The sequence below is a fragment of the Manacus vitellinus genome, unplaced genomic scaffold (assembly GCF_001715985.3).
Source record: "Manacus vitellinus isolate BGI_N305 unplaced genomic scaffold, ASM171598v3 scaffold_7_pilon, whole genome shotgun sequence".
NCBI classification, from domain to species: Eukaryota; Metazoa; Chordata; class Aves; order Passeriformes; family Pipridae; genus Manacus; species Manacus vitellinus.
In genome coordinates, this window is record NW_021940813.1 from 23594233 (window position 1) to 23618043 (window position 23811).

Below are 23811 nucleotides of genomic sequence, written 5' to 3' on the forward strand. Positions count from 1 at the left end.
CTCCTCTGGATGCATTCAAGTACCTTCAAATCCTTCTTAAATTGTAGGGCCCAGAACTGCACACAGAACTCCGGGTGAGGCTGCACCAACACTGAATACAGCAGGATAATCACCTGTCCTGAGTGACTGGTGACGCTGTGTTTGATGCACCCCAGGATGGGATTTGCCCTCTGGGCTGCCAGGGCTCCCTGCCAACTGCAGGTTGCTCTCCAGCCACTCCTCTCTCACTTTATTCTTGTGCCTCCATCCTAGGTGCCTCCATCCTAGTCCGCTATCATCAGTAAACTTGCTAGTGGTGCATTCAGCAGCACATGATATATACACACACACACATATTGAACAGAACTGGCCCTACAACTGAACCCAAAGGAACACCACTGGTGACCAGCCATCAGCCAGCTGTAGCCCCATTCACTACAACCCTTTGACCTCTGGCTTTTGGCCAGTTCTTCACCCAGTCCATCACAAATCCACTCATTCCCTGGATGGACAACTTATCCAAAAACATGCTGAAGGACAGTACCAAAAGCCCCTCACTAAAATCCTGAAAAAGCTGTATCCACTGCCTTCCCTTCATCCACTAGGTAGGTGACCCTATCAGAGTAGGATACCAAATCAGTTAAATGGGAATTCCCTTTTGTGAACCCATACTGACTGTTAAATATGACTGCATCATTCTTTAAATGTCTTTCAATAGTACCCAGTTTAACCTTCTCCATAACTTTTCCAGAAACCAAGGTTAGATTAAGAGATCTGTAGTTCCCTGGGTCTTCCCTCATGCCTTTTTTTGTAGACTGGAATAACACTGGCAAGCTTCCAGTCAGCAGGACCTCCATAAACTTCCAAGACCTTTGATAGATGATTAAGAGGGGTCCTGCCATAACATGCCCTAGCTCCTTCAGAACTCTCAGATAAATCCCATTAGGCCCCTATGACATGTCTACATTCAGCTGATACAGCTGGTCCCTTACAAATTCAGTGTCCACAAATGTAAAATCACTGTTCCTACACTTGTGGTCCTCCAACTCAGGGGACTGGGCAGCCAAAGGTCTATTAGTATCACTAAAGATTGAGATAAAAAGTGCATAGAATGGATCTGCTTTTTCTTCATTCCTGTTAGTCAGATGACCACCTTCACCAAGTATCAGTTCAATGTTTTCCTTAGATCTCCTCTTACTGTTAACATTAAAAAAAAAAGCCCATCTTGTTGCCTGAAACAACACTGGTCCATTTCAACTCTAAGTGAGCTTTGGCCTTTCATGTCTTCTCCCTGTGTAAATGAACCCCAGCTCTGTACTCAGGTTCCTGAGAAGCCTAACCTTGCTTCCAGAGGTCATGGAGTTCCTTTTTCTTCCTGAGCTACACCAGGAGTTCCCTGTTCAGCCAAGCTGGTCTTCTGCTCTGATTGCTTGACATACAATACGATGGAATTGTCTGCTCCTGTGCTTCTGCACGGTGAATTTTAAAGATTGACCAGGACACTTGGACTCCCAAGCCCTTAAGAGCAGGTTCCCAGGGCACTCTGCTAAATAGCTCCCTGAATAGCATAAAATTTGCTCTCATGAAGTCCAAGGCAGCAACTCTGTCACCCTTTTTTGTCATTACAGTGAAAATTTAAAAATTAACCATTTCATGATCACTGTGGCCATGACAGTCATCTACTAACTCATTCTTCATGAGTCCTTCTCTATTCACAAATAGCAAGTCCAGGAGGGCATCTTTCCTAGTTGGCTCACTGCGTACCCATGACAAGAAGCTATCTCCTACAAACTTCAAGAATTTCCAAGCCTCATCACAGCAGTATGATATTCCCAGTTGATGTCTGGGAAGTTGAAATCTCCCATAAGGATAAGGGCTACTGATCCAGAGATTTCTCCTACTTGCCTATAGAATAATTCACTGGTGCTTACATCCTGGCTGGGCGATCAGTTGCAAACACCCTCTACAGCATCTCCTTTGTTTTCCATCCCCCTAATCTTCCCCCACAGGCTCTCCACCATATAATCATGAACTATAAGGGCTATGCAATCAACCTCTCCCTTATTTACAGTGCCATACCTCCCCCTCACTTGCCCTGCCTACTCTTCCTGAACAGCCTTCAGCCCTCCATGCCAGCACTCCAAACACGAAACTCATTCCACCAAGTCTCACTAGTACCAATGATATTGCAGCTTTGGGAGCTCACTAGTACCAATGTCTACTAGTACCACTAGTCTTGCTAGTACCAAGGATATTGCAGCTTTGGGAGCTGACCAATGCTTCCAGCTCGTCTTTTTTGTAAGACACATGCTAGCCTTTTGTTAACTGCTATGATCCTCCCTCTGCACACTGCAGCCAAGTCAGAGTTTGCAGAGATGTAGCTACTCCATCCTGGATTGGCCACTGCAGGCACTGTGGGCTAAGCCAGACTGATTCTGCAGAGGGATGATCTCAAGCCCAGAGAGCAGAGTAGCTGTCAAAGCATCATCTATTTTCCTGTTTGCACTGACAGTGGTGCCTTCTGTGTCTTCTCTATTACTGGAAGCATGATCTCAAGTGCTTTCTATTACACGTGTACTAACATATAGTCCAAGTGGTTAAGAAATCATCTAACTGCCATCAGTGTCACTTGATGACAACGTTGCTTTCCTCCCTTGAATAATCCCAAAGATATCTCCATAGTCATGTATGTCATCTATCTACCTGACATTCAGTTTCTTGCCTATGTTGGTTACTCTAGTATTACTGCATCTAGTGCCAGCCTGGACCCTACAAACCATTCATTTTTGCCACTTTGCACAGTCTAGTATCCTATGCATCCAAACTCTAAATCAGTGTCTGTTTCCTCATCATGCTCCAGTTTTTCTTTAGCTGCTCTCCTCTGCAGCTTTGACTTGACAATGTACTTGCCAGTCTGTCTATGACCCTGCTTTCCATCATCAGGTTTTACTCCACAGGACTTGCTGGCCTTCCACACACTGAATTCAGGTCCTCTGTTCACATCTCGGCATTTACTGTCACGCGAGTATTCTGCTCTGCAGCTTCATCTGCCTCTGTGCTCCTTGTCTAACTCTCTCCATGGCTGGCTGATTGTCACTATGCATCTGAATGTTCACCAGCTTTACATTTAAACTACTGTCCCTGACACATTTGGTGAAGGCTTTCTAAGCTGCCTCTTTCAAGGACCAGTTCTTTCTAATATGTACCATTAATTAGCTCATATTATAAGATACAATATTGCTAGATTATTTTGCATTCTAGTATTTACAATAAGATTTTGAAGATACTAATTTTTGTGAAAGAATAATCTCCTATTTCTTCATACTTATTACCTTATTGGAAGTTTACCTCTCCAGTTTCCATTCACACAATTCTATGTGCATCTCTTCAGCTACTGGTAACACTAATAATCCTCCTGGAGAACACAACAGGCCTTTCTCCATCACAGCTGGTAGTAGGACTTAGTTTGTTTTCCTTCTTTATTTAGCCCTGTAGCCAAGTTGTACTTTTGCTATAGTGATCTAAGGAACAAGGTACTAAACATGTCCTCCTTTCCTCTTCATCTGCTCAGGGGAATGGAAATGCAAGATGATGCTCTGATTTTTTTGTTCTCTGCTTTGATACCTTTTGGGAGGAGTGTGTGCCACATCCTTGCTTTCTGATGGAACACCCCTACAAAATCCACCTTTCTGTGGCACCAAACACACAAACACCACCATGCACAGGCATTACACAGGGAGGGCTCAATCACTGCAGCATTTGTGTGTTAATCCTTCTTCCATCTCAGCTACTCACTACTATTAAAGCTTAATGGGGAGGAGATGTCTCTGACAGCCAGGTTTTTAAGAGGCATGTAAGCACATATTGATAAAAACAGGCACCTTGCAGAGTTTTCTCAGGGAGGCATTAAGTACTTCACTGCCTGATTCTCATGGATTTTATTGCAATTTAAGTAATAAGAGTCACTTCTGAAAATATCATTTGGTGCCCCTCTCTATCCTTATGAGCCTTTAATGCCTTTAAACATTTTACCTTTGAATTTCTAGACATGACCTGCTGGGTAATCACCTGTAGCACACCTCCTGATTAGGAGGCCGTTTACTCTAAATGTGGCATGCAGTATTCTGATCTAGACACTGCCAACTCTGTCCCAATTACTTAGGCCACTGAACAGCCAAATCTGACTTCTTCACGCTCCCTCTTCTACCTGACATCCTCCAAGCACCACTTACCACTGTTGATGTTTCCAGCTCAGCAACAGATCTTCTCTTCCATGGGCCAGCACAGACCCAGCTGCCAGCCAGCAGGGAAAAGCATGCTGAAAATCACCTCCAGATCCCTCTGCACTGATTTCTGCTTCTTTGTGACCACTGGTAGCAGAGCAACTTCACCTGTACTGCGAAAGGCTAAATCTTGAGTTAAACTCCCAGACTATACACCCAGGCACAACGATGCTGCATGACAGATATCTCACTCCCAGCTCATGCTGTGGTGTCTGTTTTCATCACCAGCTACTCTTATGTAGTAGGAGATTATGTATCCATGGGCAGGATAGTAATATAAAAGGACTTTTTGCTTTTTTCCTGTAAACACAGCAGCTTCCTTATAACCACTGAAACACAAATCCCCCCAAAATGTTACTGAAAGCCCAGAAAGATCAGGAAATTAAAGGTAATAACTACTTATCTGGGCTGAAACATCATGTCAAATTCATTCACTTTCTCTCTTCCTGTCTACATCTCTATGAAAGCATAAGAATTACTAGTTTGGACTTCCAGCATAAATTATCTTTTTCTTTCTCTTGTATATTTACTTTAAATTTTCACCAGTACTTTAAAGCCACATTTTTGGTTTAGTTTGAAAAGAGATGGTGCCTGTAGGGATTAGGGAAGTGCCTTGCAAAAGCAAATGACTCAGTCTCGGAGGAGAGTAGAAGTCAGAAGTACAATGATATTGCAGGTTGCAGTAGCCTTCACTGAAAAATAATTGTTGCTGCTATCAGACGAAAGTTCTTATCATCAAGAAAATCACCAACTAGAAATCTCAGTTTTGACTTCAAAGAAAATTCAGCACTGTCTCACCACAGGGCACTTACAACATTCATTAATTCACAGGAAAAATTCTTTTAATGTCTTGAATGCATATTTACAGCTTACTTTAAATTTCTCTTTAATACTACTTTAAAATAAGAGAAAAACGCCCATTCAACTCACATAAGCTGACATACCATCCTCTGGAAATACCATAAAAAATAGGCTAATGGGCTTTAAGATTCCTGTTACTTGTTTCTCTCATTTGATGACTCCATAAAACAATGACTGTGGCAATCACTCCGGGCCTTAATGTTCCTAGAAATAATGTACTAGCACTTAATGCATGGCAGTGCCACCAAGTATTGATGAAAAGTGTTACACGCAAGATCAAGTACCCTCATCAAATGCTAATTGTCAAAGTGGGGGCTGAAATAGACTTACCAATTCTAGAGGAAGACTTTTTTTCCCATAATGTTATGTGTGTAAAAAAACCAAACAAATGTGCAGGATAACAGCTGCAGCTGCATAAATAGCTGCATAAGTACCCAGTTCCTTTCTGCAAAAACTGGAGCTAAATTTAAATGATTTAGCATTTACTGAGGGGTTCTTACAACCTGAAAGTATCTGTATCTGTGGAGGAAGGTGAGGCAGAGTATTATGCCAGCCTGCTCTAGCACCATGTTCACCCTGGTTATTTTTGGCTTGTAATAGGCCAAGAACTTTAGAGCATATCTTCCTTAGAGCTATGTGGAGAGCTGGAGAAGTCAAGTGAATTTATTTCCTGAACTTCCATTTCCACTATCTTTTAAACTAAGGATGCCTGCAAGTTAGAAGAAAAAAACCCCAAACATTTTTTGTAATTTTCTTCCAAAGATTTATCTGACATTACCATCCACAAAAGCACTGATTATTCTGGTTTGCAGCTTCTCAGTTCCCCTAAATGAGGACTAATTAAGCATCATGTGGATGAGCATCATGAGAATTATATTTTATTCAGCCTTGTTTCTCTCTCAGACTAACCCCTTCAGCACTGAGTACCAGTATATAGCTCTCCACCACAAGGTTTTAAATGGGTTTATGGTAAAAATAGTTTCTTGCAATTCTGGGATCAAAGAACATGAAAAATCAAACACAGAGACACAGGAAAGCTTGAAGTGAAAGCTTGACCAGTAAAAGATGTTAATTTAGTCCCACATTCATTATTATCCTTTTGATAACTGTACAACAAACTCATCAGGATCTTGTGCAATGCCTCCTGTAGAAAGTTCCCCTCTATGGAGAAAATAGTGGTAAACAAATAAACAAAACCCCCAAGCAAACAAAAAAGGGAAAATACACACTTTAGTAATTTCTGTTCAAATGTCATTCACGCATTTTCACATAGTGTGTGCCAGATAGACAGGATTTTGTGGTATAGTGTAAACCCCAAGACAGTGTCTCACTAGCTCTTGAGGCTTCCAATACAGTAGTTGACTGGCAGGTAGTGTAAAGCCTCAGGATTAGCTGTGTGCAAAAATTATTTCAGTGGCAAAACGTTTCTGGATTACTACTCCAAGGAGCATCTGGAAAAAAATATATTGTTTTTGTGTTACAGGCAATGGGATTTCAAGTACAGTTGAATAACCCATCTAAAGCACAACCTTCTCTTCCTAGATCCTGTAAAAAATCAGGTTTTGTGGTTCCTGAAAAATCTTTTAAAATGTGTTTGTGATGAGGTATATTATAGGATAAAGAGAAGACACTGTCTCTAAACTGGTAGTTTCCGAAAGGCGATTTTGCTTTGACCCAGATTCCCAGTAGCTTATGTAATCAGTCCATAGATTGAGTCAGCTCATGTGTCTCATCTGCAACAGTTTTGAAAAAGAATGCAATATATCCCAACATGCAGAGTGTGTTCAGAGACCTAATAGTAGTCAAAAAAAAAAAAAAAAGCAGCTTACAATCATGCCCTGCCTAAAACTTTCTGTTTAAAAAACTGCTTCCACCTACAACCCCCACCCCCTAGTGAAATAAAGTTATTTAAAACAGGCAATGTCTGGAACCAATTATGACTTTGAGTAGAACTGGGAAGGTACAAAGGCAATGAATTAGTTTAGGTTAGACTTTACCGACATCTCTTATGCATTTTCCGTGATATATTTTGATCTAAATGACAGAAAGACACATTGGACCAATATTACTTCTTTTTGCCATTTTGACTGCTGCAGCCTCCTAAAATAGCTGCCCTTGGTTTCACCTGTCTCACTCTCATTAATGGATGTCCAGTCAGTTGTCATTCACAGCCAGCAGCAGAGCAGGCTGGATAGAATTTGGACTCCGGGGCAAAGCTGAAAAATACCTGAATTTGTCTTATTTTCCCAGAGCCTGTTGTGCACTTGAAAATTCAAGGTTCATTTTTAGTCCCTGGATTTTAGGTATAATCTGTATGCTTCTCATGGTCAGCACATTTAGGTTATCAGCCAAGGAGCACCCAGAGTTCTGCTATTACATTTTCTCAGCTAAAATTCAGCATTTCTAAATAACTGATAAGGACACAATTCCAAATTATTTATATAGCAAGAGACTTCAAAGAACATTTTTCATTTCAAATACTGTCACTCTTTGGGACTAGGAGCATGCAAGACATTGTTCTCAGCTTTTCCTGAACATGTGTCCTCTGGTTGGGAGCTTGTACTAATACTTGCAGATACAAATTGACTTCGTGGGCATGGTGATCAGTTGTTCAAAACATACAGAAGTTTCTTCTGGGGGGAGGATCCTTTCTTCCTCACTCAGCTGTTACCCTGGTGTGCACAAAGCCATACTTCATTATTCATGAGACGTATTTTCTGTCAAAATCCAGGGGATTTGGAGCAGTAGTGACCTATGACCTTTTCAACTAGCAGGGACGAATAATTCATGAGGGGTGAAAATGGAAGCAAGACAAGCCATCTGAGGCCTAGGCACAATTACTTTCCAGGGGGACCTTGCCTGCTCCCCAGGGAGTCTCAGTTGCGAACTGCTCCTCTGCACCTGTAACCTAATTCAGCTTCAGCTCCATCACGGGCTCACAGCACTACTTACATCTTCAATAAAAAATCATTTTGCCAGTATGATAGGACATTCTGCATGATGGGCAGACACTATTACTTTTCAGATGGAGATCTTATGTTTAATGAGTGATGCTCAGCATGCAGCAAAAAGCATACAAGCAAATTTTGGTGCAGAAAAAATTAGGATTCCAGCATTGCCCCTTTGAAATTAAATGCTCTATATCCTGGCTATTGTGGAATTCCAGACACTGTTTTACTCAGCTGAGGTGACTTGAAGTTGATTCTTCTACCTTTCCAGCATCCCTAAGTTTGTGGTCAGTAATGTTTTTTAAGACCATCATTCATTTCAAAATGCATCTTGGCTTTTGGGAAACAGCTGAGTTGGTTCTGCTTAAAGAATAATGAACATATTATGGAAGGCCCATAGTCTTCAATTATTAAATAATTGATATGCAGAAGTGCTTTCAAAACATGTGATTTCATAGTCTGGTCTGGATGTCAGTGCTCAATATATAGAAATCTGTGCTCTCCTGGAGAAGCAGGGGGCTTATAACAGTGTAACAATTCATAAAAGCAAAAAACATGCCAGCTCGGCATAGAAGTCTGGTTTCAATTCACAAAAATTGACAAAAGCCATAGGAATAAAGTAGTATGCATGAAATCACTTCTAAGGGGTGGAATATATGCCACATTTATGGAGACATGTAAAATTTGCACCTAAATTTTAAGTTCCTGCAACAAGAAGCCCTAGATGTCTCTGTTTCTTCTCATGTCAGCAGAGAGAAAGTAGGTGCTCCAGATGTGGGTGCCTCAGGTCTACAAGGAAAATGGATGGTTGTTTTGAGGACACTGTTTCGCTGGGCACCAGCCAGTTGCCTTGGGGTAGGGGACTGGAGGCCATTCAAAAACTCCTGTAATTGAATTCTGCTTGTTCAAAGGACAGGCTACAGGAGAACCATGTTGAACTTTTTCAGAATGTAGACTCCCGCTGCAAGCTAAATACCAATCCTGATATGTTCCAGAGAAATTCATACCTACTAAAGTGAACAAAATTCCTTTATTTCTTTTTATGAAGAGATCTATTAAATGAACAATGAAAAATAGCCTGGAAATTTCAAGGACATGATATAAAGACACAATAAACCAAATTTACATTCTAATTTTAAAAGGAAAGACATAAATTTGCTAGATAGCCCATACTGAAACTATAAATTTGTTGTTTCCCCTACAAGAAATAAGCTTTGGTTGAATTTGCTGTTGCAAATTAGCAAGGGTCTGAGATGGTTACAGAAAGAACCACTCAAAGGCTGTGACAATGATTTGCAGGGCAGAGAGCTTCCTCTTCAAGTGAGGAAAGAAAAGGTGAGACATCTTCCTGCAGCAGAGCTCACCGGTGAGTTTGGCAGCTACATGCACAGCCTTCCTACCAACCTGCCCATGCTCTCAGCAACGCCCCTGAGCACTTCCAGAGCAGCAGTAGAATCAGTTTGCAAATTTGTCAAGACATCAAACCCTGAACAACATGTACAGGGCATTTACCTTAAAAATGCCAAATGCATTTTAGAGCAAAATTATCTGAAGACAAGATTCTCACTGCACTGAATGCCTTGATGTAAGAGCTCATGGGGCCCATTGTTTATGCTACTTTGGCTGGCATTCAGCCATGTGAATAAAAGAAAAGTGCTGAACTGATTTTCTGTCCAAGGCTGCAGTATCATTAATTGCTTTAGAGCCATGTCAGGTCTTAGCAGATGGCGAGAAGGGACTGAATTTCTGACATTTTTAATTAAAATGTAACCTTTATTATTATGGGATTAATAGTTATATAAATATAGCTGCACAATTGTAATGTACATTTGGTAAGAGACAAATTCTGTACTCTTTGTAGACCTAACCTAAGAAGGCTTAAAATCAGGTGAATTCATGTTGGTAGCTCTTTTGATTTTATTGCTAATCCTATGGGGTGAAGCATTTTTCTGAAGGTTGCTCCTACAGTCATAGTGAAAACTTCAGCCCCACTTTTTTCCCCTACAGATCCACATTCATAGCAAAGTTCGCAAAGGAAAATGTTTAAATCCCCCAAATTAGAAAGCAAATAGCAAAGTTTTTAAAAGCAGAGCTACGTACTTATACTTGTAAATGCCACACTTGTGGTGGCAGGGTCCTTGGGGCTGCAATAACACTTTTTGGCAGAGGGAAACCTCTTTTCACTAAGGTTGATCTGAACCACCAAGGCTCTTTTTCCCCTTGCTGGATTTTGGCCAGGACAGTTTTGGCCAGCACTGATAGAGGCATGTGCTCAGCTGCCTTCTCTGCAAACTGGCTCTACGCCCTGAGGCAGAACTCCTCCCCAAACCTGTTCCCGCCATGGGCACAGGAATGACTTCATTATACCCCAGCCCTAGTTGAGCTTCTGACCATGACACCAACTACACGTCTCCCCATCTGCTGCAATGGACCCGACCAACATTCCTGCAGGCTGGATTTTGATAATCATAACTTGCTACCAGGAACCTGAGGCCCTTCTTGTCCTCTACCACTTGTGTGCAAATGCCACAATGGTTTGAGAAGTGACTGGGGTTTTGCCCATCACCTGTGCTGTTAAAGCAGGAGAGAATAATCAAGGCTCTTTTTGCTTCATGGCCTAATTTTTGTGGTTTACTAGCTCAGAATGAGTCTTCCAATGACTCTAGCAAAGGGTGTGTGTGGTATTTCTCTCAACTAGCACAAGAACTGAAAAGACACTGTCTGTCACATCTCTGTAAAGTCCAAACGTGTCACTGAGTGCCAAAAACCTGTGTGTCATTTACTTGACGAGTCTGGGACCCTCACTCATGTCTAGTGCTTGTGCTGTTTCACAGATGTCCCAGTACATCTTGGTACATTTGCTGCTTTGTGTGGGGGCCATATCCTCACCTTCACCCTCCTGATGAAGGCTGAAAGGAGGGGAACGACCTTACAGCACAGAAACACTGCCTGGAAAAGGCACTTGGAAGAAAATAAGCATAGTTACAGTTGGACTGAGTTGCCTCTCTGGCTCCTACATGTGGATGGGCAATGGAGGTAGGCTAGCAGCTGAGGCAGGAGTAGAGGGTACTGCTCCACTGTGGCAATGTCCTCTTAGTATGCTGTTTTGGCTGGCCCTGTGGCACACACTGGCATGCATGCAGGCATCCTGCCTTCCCCAGTTTCCTTGCAAACCTGCATTGCAGGGGCCTGAGGGCTCATGTCGTGTTGCAGTAGGGCGCAGCCATCAAGAGTGACCCCACAGTCTGGTGCACCACACCAGCCTCACAGGGAGACCCACCAACACTGCAGATGGACATAAACAGCATTTCTGCCCCAGACGGTCCCTACAGTTTGCTGCTTGTCCCTCATCCAGCTGTCCACATGCATACCAGCATGTAACACGGACCTCTTCCTGCTCCAGGCCACAGGGATGGCAGGTGATCCATGTTTGTCCCTGTATGGGGATGGGGATGTGAGGGGCTGGAAGGCAAAGCCAGGAAGAGGAAAGGGCAAGGATGGATTTTTTCAGCAGAGAAATGATGGGTGGGAAGACCCTGCCATGCTTAAGTGCCAAGCACTGCCATGCCAAGCAGAGCAGACCATGAGGAGCTCGTCTGTAGAATGAATGTGCGTCTGCTAATCTGCACACCAAATGTGTACATGACTGAGCAGGAAGACTGAGGCAGAAGAGTTTTGGGACTGTAATTATTCTCCCATCTACACCTTCAAACTGCAAATTTGCACTTGGATTTCCTTATCCACAGAAACAGTGGGAAATTGCAAGGGGTTTCAGTACACTCCTGGTGAGTTTGGCTTCTGTTTCTGCCAGCTCTCAGAAGCTCCTTTTGGGACCTGTGAGAATGTCCAGGAGGATGCTCCTCTACACTCTCCTTTGAGAGGGTGAAGGATAGAGAGTGCTGCACCCTTAGCATGTGTGATGGTTTAAAAATTCCTTGGGTGTTTCTGAACAGCAGCTTCTTGCTGGGTACAACACTTGTCAAAGTGTGGCACATTTGCTCATCCTCCAGTGATCTGTATGGAAATAATTATTCCAAAACTCTTTTTTATCCCCAATGTGTGAATTTCATACCGACATCGCTACCCTGCAGGGTAGCAGCTACATTCAGGGTAATGGAATAACTCAAAGTTTCTCCTTTCTATAACAGAAACTGATGCAACATAAACTGCATTACTTCAAACAAACTGTAGAATTACTTTTTGGTTTTAAAAGTGTTGCATTACTGTGAATCCAATTTGGTTTTATCCTCCAACTCCTGATTGCCTCAAATTTGGCTTTATCCTTCAGCTCCTGATTGCCTCTAGCCTGCCCATTGATTAACATAAGGATGAGAATGGCAGATGCCAAGTGCCGTCACACCAGGATGACAGCACCACACGACTGCTTCGTGCAAGGGTCAGCCATTTTGAAGGAGGTGATGCAATGGTGTGACATCTGCTAAGGATGCCCAAAGCCCACCTCCACCCCTGCCTTACCTGGGCTGGGGCACTGGAGGAGAGGTGGGTGAGGTCCCCGATCCTGGCAGCCGCCCGTGGGTCGCTGGAGCTGATGAGAACGGGGGCACTGATCTCCATGGAGTGCCGGTTGCTGGCAGCCTGGGAGGACTTGTGTGTCATGCTGAGGGCAGTGAAGGAGTGGCGCTTCTTGGCATTCTTCTTGCCTTCCACCTGCCGCTGGGCCGCCCCAGCTGCCCCAGCACCGGCCAACGTGGAGCACGGCGCCAGACCCACCGCTGCCGCCGCCGCCACTGCCGCCGTCTCTGTCGCCAGCGGCATGTCACAGCCAGAGGCAGCAGCCAAGCAAGTCTTGTCCATCTCGATGAGCTGCTTGGCAGATTCATTCAGCTGTGTGGGGAAGAAAAGGGAAATATAAAAAAGGAGTTGTAGAGAGTGATAAGGTCCCTCCACTGGAGAAAAGGAGGCTCAGAGGGGACCTTATCACTCTCTACAACTACTTGAAAGGAGGTTGTAGAGAGGTGGGGGTTGGTCTCTTGTCCCAGGTAACAACTTGAGAGGGCAGGAGGAAACGGCTTCAAGTTGCACCAGGGGAGGTTTAGATTGGAATAAGGAATAATCTCTTCACTGAAAGAGTTGTCAAGCACTGGAACAGGCTGCTCAGAGAAGTGGTGGAATTACTGTCCCTGAAGGTATTAAAAAGACTTAAAAGACACAGTACTTCAGGGCCATGGTTTTGTGGTGGGCTTGGCAGTGCTGGACTAACAGTTGGACTGGGTGGCTTTAGAAGTCTTTTCCAACCTAAATGATTCCATGGATTTATTTAATTTTATGAAGTCAGGTGAATTATTTCCATCCACTAGTTAATGCTGGGAAAATCAAAAGAGAGGTAGGCTAGAACTAGGCACCATAAATTGGTCCATATCAAGCTATGACATTTAAAAAAAATGGCATTCCCCAAAATAGCTTGTCCCAGGCTGGTGAGTCAGAGCCTGGTGAAAGAGGCATCAATGTTTTGCTATTCCCAGCTCCATCATAGGCCTATGTTTAATGTTTGTCACACATGGCTTTGATCCAGAGGTACGGCTTCCAAATCCCTCCAGTTTCATCTCTCTGCCTCTCACCTAACACAGGTTATCCAAATGCAGATGCAAATTGAAGATATTTTTCCCTGCTGTATCACCTAAGCTGTGGAAGACCTTAATGGCCACTGCAAGATTTGCTCAGGGTCCAACTTGAAAAAGTAGTCTCATCAGTCCTCTTGAAGAGTTCAAAACTTGGTCTACGGACCAGGGAGACTGCAGAGCACCAGGATACTCAGACAAGGTTTCAGCCCACTGTTCCTCATCCAATCCACATTCAGGGATAACCTTGTGTCTATAAATGCCAGAGGCATGCTGGGTGGCACAACCCTGTCACTGAAGCATCTTACCTGCTAGCCTCCATAACTTATACAGAATAGCTACACCTTACATAGCTGGAGAGTTTTTAGCCTCACAGGGATGCTACAGTCACTAATGATACATGAAGTATACTCTGAAGTCAGCAGTGCTTTCTGCACAGCACTCATTGCCAATACATCTTCCCTCAAGGGGTGCTAACAGCTGAGGGAAAATGCCACATTTTGCCAACAGACCTTTATATTAAACTAGGATGCACCGCAATATGTTTGCATTTATTGAATAAAAACAACAGACGAAAAGGGGAGATATAGCTAATGCTTACGTGCTTTTGCATTCACTGCTATTTTGACACCCACAAAAATCAGAGGTGTATGTAATACTATTCTGGACCAAAACCAGGCTATTTTTCTTTCTATAACAACTTCTATTAATTATGGCAGCATCCAAGAAACTCAGCTGAGGACAAGGTCTTCCGAGGCTCTAAATAAATAAAATAGTTGCTGCTCCAAGCCAATTTAGAAATTTAACACAAGTGAAAATAAAAGGGAAAAAGAGAGGTATGGGAAAGATGACAATAGAAGTGCAGTTAAACAAATGTGTAATCGAGTAGCTTTTATAACTCCCAACCACTGTCACCATGCTGTAAATGAAAGAAATAGATATTGCTAACCTTAAGTCAGTCCTCCTAAGTTTGAAAACACTTCTGACTCCATGAGGACTCATTCTCGGTAACAGGCAAAAACCACACTAACACTTAGAAAGTAAACATCAACTTGCAGGATCCTTCATTCAGTGACAGCTTCCACCAGTTCAGCCAAGAGCCTCCAATTAGTGATGCTCCACTACTGTCAGAGCTGCTGGGAGTCCTGCAACCATTCAATTAGCAAGTCATTTTCCCAGCTGCACTCTTCAACTTGAGACCATGCTTACAGCCAGTGTAGTGCACTGCACCTGCCAATTTTTGCCAATAACAGCTGATCCTATTTCAGATTCTTCAAAAATGTCCATTATTTCCCACTTCATCATGCTTTAAATTGGTACAACCTAATATTTGCCAGCAGGCTCCAAGTTGCAAGGAAACCAGATGGCTCCACTCCCTTAAGTAGGTGTTACAGCTCCGCTTACCCCATTGATGGAGATAGTCTAGCTGAATTACTTGAAATATTAAGGAGAGAAGGAGAAAGACATCAAATATTCATGATTCTTCTACAGCAGAGGGTGAGGAAATACTTTGCCAATCAACAGTAAGCAGAAAAAGAATATATTCTAATTCTTTGACATAGGAAAAAAATTGAGTTAAAAAAAAGAATTTAGAACTTCTGATTTTACAACATGCTCCATATGGACAACAAAATGCTCCAGCCCTTGATATCAAACTCCGAATATCTTGTAAGAATTAGACTATAAATCCCACTGTTTGGAACCCAATTTAACACTGAACTGTTCTTTTTAAAACAACAAAATCCATTACTTTTTTGTTCAAAGCAGGACCTAGTGAAAATGTCAATAAGAGAGCCCTGTACTGATATAAACAAAAATCATTCTTGATATCAGTAGAAGATTAAAGACAAAAAGAAAAACCCTGCCCAAAAAGTCAAAATAATGTTGGGAATGTCAGAGTCTTCCTGAAATACTGGGAAAAAATTATTTTGGTCTGCCAAGATAAAAAATGCTTTATAGCTTTACAACTTTATTTTTGTAGAGAACTGTTTTTAAACAGCTTTGCCCACAGATGCTGGAAAGTACTTCCCAAATAGGCTATGAATACCAGAGAAAAGTCTGCTTCCTACTTTGTAAAAGCAAATAGTGCTGCCTCTTCACAAAAAAAACCTTTTAGAAACCCTTTTTTAAACATAAACATGATAGCAAATTTCTTATTTTAAACTCTGAGTATGTAAACAAGCATTGCTTTCTAGTGCCTGTCATCTGATCTTCAGGCAGATTTGCTTCCAGATGAGAAGCTTAATGGAAAGTTCTGACCCACAGTCAGTGTCAGGAATTTGACATTTCTAGAGGTCTGTAACTCTTATGACAACCTCTAACACCAGAACTCAACTTTCTTAGTAATTTTTTATCCCTTCTCTAGAAAGAACCTATATTTGAAATTCTGGTCCTGCTAAGCCCAAATTGTAAAATGCCCTTGAAACTGCAGATAGACTGATTTTACCCCAAATCCATTCTTTAAAAAGGGAATGTCCTAGAAAACTTGACATGTGATTTAGAGGGATAAGGCTTGGATTTGAATGCCAGACAAACATTCCCAGCAGCCCTGCAATCCTGTCTAGGAATGCAAAATGTTGCAAGGGCAACCCTTATAATATCTGACGGACCTTCCATGCAAGAGAGGCAATGAAATGGTGCAGTAAAACTGTCCAGAGGGTCTCGGTGACTATTGACTGTGAATCCTGCACGCTGAGATAAGGATGCATCAGTCTCAGTTCATAGAGCTACTGTGTAGCTCTATGTCCTTTCCCAGCTGTGAGGAATCATACTGGAGACAGCTCCAGCTCATCTGGTTTTGAGAGTGAAAAAGGGCCTTGTTCACCTCCAAACAACCTTTTCCCACAAAGGGAGCAGTAATCAAGTGCTGTTGATCAGAAATTTGCTGATCTTGATCAGGAAGCCACACTGCCCTCCCTGCCACAATGCAAGCTGTCATGACTTTAGCATCCAGCCAGACAACCCATGCAATACGAACTAAGGGAGAGGGTTTTTTTCTTCTTCTGGATTTTAGATATGACTATTTTAGCTACTCTACTTGAGACTTTAACACATAGGTGACAAAGGTACAAATATTAAGATACCTCACTTGGGACTTCTCCACTGCCAAAATTATTTTTTATTAGTCTATAGATAAACCTAATTTTTTCCTGCAGAATGCATTATGGTGACTTTCTCTCGGTCCCTGTTGCACATGCTTGCACACATGCATATACACACATATACCACAGTTCACTCCAGTTGCTGATACATGTAGGTTTAAAAGAGACCACCTGTAAAGGGTTTCAACATATTTCTCTGTTAAGGATAAGGGGGTACAGGAGAGAAACTGTCATCTGCACTGACTATCCCCATATAGGACCAAATATGCCCTTTATATCCCAATGTGATTTAGCGAACTCTAGTGTCAATGGGCAGCATTATGCACCTGCTTACATATACCAGCTGGGGTGAAGACTAAGGAAAATCTACTTCTTGTCCAATGTGGGTGATAAATAATTCTAAATTTAGACCAAATAACAAAATATTACCTTGGAATTTATTGTTATTAGTATGGAACAAGACAGAAGAGTGGGAAATTTAGGTCAGATTTAAATAATTAACCTTTACTTCATCTCCCTTGACAAATATGCCTGTGCATTTACTAATCCGTGTTAGTGGCAAAATTATTCTACTTCAGCTTAGGCTCCTAAGGGACACCTTGTTACACTGTGGTCACCACAACAGCTCCTGGGTTGTTGCATTTGAATGACAGTGCTGTCTTCTGTAAGATGGAGAACAGTAAGTCTTATTCTGCTATTGAATACTCTTAGCTTTTTAGTCATTTAGGTCTAGGTAAGGGATTAATTTCTGACTGGTATCTGACCTGCCAAAGAGAGGACTTCACTCTGGCTTACCAACAGCACATACTTGATAATGTGCAGACCAAAGTGTTAGCAATGGCACTTAAAATGTTGCTGTTTTCTGAACAAGGAAGGATAGACTAAATTCTCAGTTTTACACAAACGCTTCAGTATTTTGATAAACTGGAGCCAATTTGAACAGTAAAGTACAGTTTATTAAGACTTTCAGGAAAACAATGCTTCATTTTCTACTTAAGCTTTCTCCTTCCGTCTTTGTGGAAACTATTAGCTAAAGAATGGTGCTGTTCAAATACAGGTATAATATCAGAAACACGTTATTTCAGATCCCTTTTGAAAGTGAGAAGTTACAAAACCCCACAAATCAATACATGCCTAATACAAAAAAGTAAATTTGTAAGAAAAAATATCATGCTCAAGTTTTTGGAAAGGAACCACTGAGCAGAGCAGAAACGAAAACTAAAATTATTAGTAAAACATCTTCACAATGTCCTGAAAGACTGAAAGTATTTTCACCTAGGGACTGCTGACTTTTATACATTATGGTTCATAAATATTGAGAAGATCATGTACATCCCTATTTTATGCCTTGTGGAAACTTTGGCAACTTGAAATTTCATATCTGATTTTGTGATTAAAATAAATAGACAGAATTTATTAACTTCAGAGTAGTTACTTGAAGGAAATACTAAGTTCTTATGCCCTCATTAAACTAGTTTTGCTAGTATTATAATTTATGTTCTGAAGCACAGTGAGGTTATTAAGGAACTAAGGGTATAACTGTACAAGATTCTTCTGTCTCTGCTGGGTCCCTGAGAGGACTGCATCTGTAAAAGCATTTTCATCCCCAAAAAGCAGCATTTCAGAAAGTTGAAACAGTTTTTCCTTGCTGTTATCCCTACTGGAAAATGCAGGATACAACCCTTCTTCTTCTATAGCCAAGTAGCAAAACAGCCTTTGATCAAATGGACAGTGGGAGAATTATGAACTTTACCTAATACTTTAGATGTTCATCAGTAAATTAGTATAGTGGACACACAGCAATTCCAAGAGCTTAATAATGGGATATTAGCAGACAAAGTTGTGCCAAAGGCTCTTTGACCAAGTCATATTGAATTCATCTATCATTTTCACCTTTTATATGTTTTATTAATTCAGATTTAACAGTGTTTAGAGAAAGCCTCCAAAGTTCTCCATGGACAGTTTAAATTCATTTGGCAAAACCTACAAAATCATATGTCAATTATTCATTTAGGTGCCATCTTCTAATGAAGAATAATTAGTAAGGCACGGTTTAAGAGAAAATATTATAGCTAAAACAAAGCATTATTTAATGGTTTTCTGTTAATCTCTACAAATCCACTATTGCTCTGTCTAATTTATTGCAAGGGAGCAATAAATTAAAGCAAATGTGGAACAGATTTTTTGCAAGTGGTTTATCCATCATGGAAGATAGATTTCTGAAACCCCACACTGTGATCGAGAGGAGAGTTATTCCATGCACCCAGAAAGTACAAGAAGCACAGTACGTGTGCTTGCTTGAACACATTCACATGGAACAATAGCTGCAGAAATACTTTGCTAGGGCACATGTCAAACTTCAAGTGTTCTGTTCCTCCAGTCATAGGTTGAAGCATACATCTTGTTCTCTTTTCCAAAAGCCTGCTAAATATGTCAGCTTGTTCTCATGGAAGGAAGTCCCTAAAACCATACAGCAGATAGCCTTCCTAATCAGGGTCATACCTGTACACAATTATGTATAGTCCAGAAAAAGCAAGTCAATCATTTTTGTTTACAACATGGTTCCTTAAAAGGCAGCAGTACTTAGCAATCCATTTCCCTGTCCTACAAGATCTTTCTCATTTAGCAACAATGTCACTTCTAACACACTGAGAGGCTGAAGGAATGTAGCGTATTAGAACAGCATGTGCTTGGACGAGCGTGTCATCATGATCTTGCAGAATGAAAATAAATGATGCGTGCAGCAGAAGTAAACACTAAACCCTGGGTGGTGATCTGGGAATTTTTTTTCTTTCTCCTTTTTTCTGAACAGTTTTAAGATGGAAAATGGTTTGCAGTGGTGGAGAACATGGTGAATCCCAGAAAAATGTGCAGTCTGCTACAAAGTCTGCTCACAACCAAAGCACAGCAAGTAACCTTATGGAAACTAATGTCTAAATCACTGAGAAGAAAGAAAATAAAACTAAATGCAATATCATTAAAATAAATGAACTCATCAAAAAGGAGTACACTTTCTAGAGCCCTTTCTACTTCCTGAAACAATTCTAGCTATCTAGCCTTCAGCTCCAGCTACGAGGACTATCTTACTCTGATCTGTCATCTCTGAATCTCTGATCTGCTGTGTATGTTCGTTGTGCCTAAGGATTTCCTTTTTCTTCCTATCTGTCCCCTATGGACACCCTTTTTCATAATGAGATGCTCATGACTGCACTAAAGCTCCTTTGAAAGCAAGAAATGTAACCAAATACAGCTTTACTTGACATCAGAAAGAGTGAGTGAATCCATCCTATTTTTACTTATAAATTATTCAGAAAGCTAAATAAAAAGTGCAGTCATGAATTCATGGGCTTGATCCTAATTCCTTTGAAGTCAGTGGCAAAACTCCAACTGCCTTCAACGGTGGAAGGACTAGTGCCCATCTGGCACCGATTTCAGTACCAGAGGAGTCCCTGTTGAAGCTTGTGTGGATTTGACTGACAAACTGTTTTTTCATCAAAAAATGAAACTCATTGGAGCTTAAGTACTTCCCAGGAACTTGCTTGTTTTGACAAGATGTCCATCATAAAACTGTTTCTCAGATGATGTTTCTCAGCTAAGACAAGAAATGGCCAAGGCTACAGTGATTTGGGAGGTTCAACAGGATACTTGGACTCCCGGCTCAAAGTCCCTGTGTGGAGAAACAGTCATGAAAGACTTGAAACAACACTGCCACTTTGCAAAAAAAAAAAAACCACCAGCTTTCTGTCTGAGTCCCCTTTGTTCTTGTTCTTGTAAAATGGAAAAACTCTGTGACTCTCCCCCCGAGTCCAGGTGCCCACCTGCACCACTTCGGAAGATGCTGGTGCTGGTAGAAGTTTGAACAGCCTTATGCAGGGCAGCAACCTGGACAGGGGATCAAAATAGACTCAGAAGGCTTTCAGAAGCAGTTCACATGATGTCCTCATGCTTCACTGACAACTGGTAGCTGTATGAGCCCTGTATTGTTACAGCCAGTTACTACTGCAAGGAAGGGAAGCCCTCTAAAGCAGCTTTGTGCTGAATCTGGAAACCCCTTCACTTGGGAAAACTTCTACTTACAGCCAACTGTACCTAAAAACTTCACCATGGAATAGGAAAGATACTGTAGATCCTGAAGCAGAGCTGTGTGGATCACAAGTGAACTCAAAGCAATATCTGCACAGTCTCTGTGTCTTCAAAAGAGCCAAGTCTTGTGTTTTCAGAATTTTCAGGCAACTTTCAATGTCCTTCCTTAATGCTCCACAAGGCTACTGGTGGTATTGCTTACTCAAGGGATCATAACATTTTGAATTAACTGAAAACTAACATGTTAAATACCACCAACTAAGGCAGAGAATCTCTTCAGAGTTAATACATACACCAAGTCTTGGAGTCTTAAAGCAAATGGCTTCCAAATTATGGTGTGTGATCCCAAGTAATTATAAATGGGATTGTGAACCAGGCAACATCATGCTCATGCTGTTGAAGAGACCCTTGTCTTCTTGATAGCTGCACTGTGCACACATTCTACCTGACACAATATTGTGCTCATTTTGTCCGATTTGTTCCTGGAAATACAGTTCTTGAAAATACTGGTTTTGTAATGTTCAGGGTTGTGTGAAAGAAGAAACAATACCATGCCTTCTTTTAAGGAAAACACTTGATTCCAGCTTAAGAAGACAAGATAAAGAAGACAGAAGATAAGGATGAAAGAAACAAAACATATATTTGCTGAAGTCCTTTATGAATTTGATAACAAAAGTGTTCTGGTGGGCAATGAGAAAAAGGTCTACAAGCACGTCACACTACCAATGTTACCTGCAGAAAGCATGAAGTTGGATAAATCTGTGAAGCTCTTGGAAACTCTTGGAATTGCAGCACAAGGAACATGTGGGAAAGCCAAAGTAATTTTCCAAGTACTGCAAGGCTTTGCCTTCACTGAGCAAGCAAGGAGTCTTTGTTGTAGTGATTTACAACTTTGTGTAGAATAAGAAATCTTGTGCAATTGGGGAAAATTAAGTTTTATGTGCTGCAACTGAAGATTACCTGTGGGGAATCACATACAAATAAATGCACTGTTCTCTCTATCTCTGATAAAGCAGTGAAATGAAGAATGAAAGCAAATGCCAAGAAAATGTTTTGGTTCAATTGCTTGTAAAAGGAACCAAGGTATACACACTTCAAGCAGTCATTAGCACTAAAGGGTTGTGATAAACAGCCTTTGCCCTGTGTGTACTATATTTAGGAAAAAGACATTTTTTACTACATAGTGTTCTGGCTGCTGCTTCCCAAATACAAGACAGAAGAAAACTGCTGGATGTGGTACAGGGTATTTGCAACAGTGTAAACTGCCATGGGGTTGTATAGTTAGACCCTGTGTGCATGGTGCTCCTGTTATAGATGGCTACAAAGCAGTGTTACTACTTGTAGTGGAGAGTTTCTGTACCAGCTCCAGGGTGACACTGCCTGTTTCACTGGAAGCAGTGAAAATCAAAGAATGGCAGTCACCTGTCACAAAAGCCACTGTGTCATCGGAGAGCTGCGTCCAGGCTTTGGTTTTACTATTTGCCAGTTAGGGCGATAATATGAGTCAGGACATGATGTGCTGCTGTTTCAGCCAACCATTTGATGACTCCCTAGAGGGACAGTTCTGAGATGTTTCTCTGAAATGTGAGATGAACTATGTGTGTTTGAGATGGGCAGCAGCACCAGGATACACGAATTGTCCGTCTGACAGGAAGACTGGTCTCCTTACCTATGCACACAGATTAAATAAAGGAGCTATGCTAACAGAGACATGAATTCACAGTCTGAATTTGTATCTCATAGTTGCCCTATCCAGTAGTTATTATAGTACAAACTCTGCTTGGAATTGCTTGCATATTTAAAGCACCTTCTTCCCGTATAGATGTGCTGATGCCTGGTACAGCACCATGGCTCTTTTTCCTCAGTGGAAGCATTAATTTGCATCCTTTTTTACTGCATGCAGTGACCAGTTAAATTTTTACATGAGCTTGTCTTACCTTGGAGACCTTTATGTTTCTGTCAAACTGGTAAAAGGTGTGCAATGGATCGGGATGGCATTACGGGGCAGTAGCTGTTGCACATGGCATGCTGCACATGGCATACTGCACACTGCACAACATGAACATCTCAGTTTTGTAAGAAGCCTGACCAGTAACTGAATGCTCCGAAAGCCAGTCTGTAAGATATGAAAATGTGTTTTCTGTGCTATATGATGATGTAATTGGGTTCACAATTCTCCCCCTTCATCTTGTGGAAGAAAAATCTGACAAAGCTGAACTGTGACGAATTCCATCAAGTCCACAAACTCTTGACTGAAAGTGGTACCATTAAGCCTCTCACTCATGGCATGACTGACTGCCCCAGGCCTCAAGGAACCATTTGTAGCCTTCTTTGGAGAAGGCGAGATGTTAAAATATGATTGGGGACAAGGCTCAGGTCAGAGCCAGAGGTCTCCCCACTGACTTGCCGACAGTTGCAAAGAGTACACTGAACTTTCTGGCTGTCACACTAGAAAATGTTATTTGTTTAACTTTCTGAGTTTAATTTCTGGTTTAGGGTGAAGGACACATACCCAGAGCTGTGGAGTCATGCAGTGAAGCAGCTAGTACCCATGCCTCTTGTACACTCGTCTAAAGCTGGATCAATGTTCTGGTTTCTGTCCAAGCCTGCTCTGCCACGAGTGTCACTGCTAGATAAGAGGTGTGCCATTTCTTCGGCGCCAGTGAGCTTGGAGCAGATCTTTTAGGATGCTCAGGCACATTTGTCACATTACTGCAATAAAGTATGATGATTGCCAGCATTAGTCACTTTTATGACATCCATATGCAAATGCTGTTTATGTTAGTATGCTACAACTGGAAGGAATTTGGAAAACCACTGCTCTAGGCCATGCTGTTAGAGCTCTGAGATGGCAAAATTAATGGGCTAGCAAAAAATCCGCACAGTAGGAAATCTTCCTGAAAGTGCAGAGTACTGGAGGGTTTTTTTCTGTTTGTTGAATTACTCATGCTCAAATATTTTCCTAACACATTCCTTT

At 41.6% G+C, this 23811-nt stretch overlaps 1 protein-coding gene across 1 annotated transcript in view; it reads right to left on the minus strand.

Moving 5' to 3' along the window:
- SH3RF3 (SH3 domain containing ring finger 3) overlaps positions 1-23811 on the minus strand; it is a 95252-nt gene that overhangs the window by 46744 nt on the left and 24697 nt on the right. The window contains exon 4 of the mRNA XM_029964770.1: positions 12548-12916. Within this exon, the coding sequence (XP_029820630.1) occupies positions 12548-12916 (369 nt within the window). The remainder of the gene's footprint in view (positions 1-12547; positions 12917-23811) is intronic.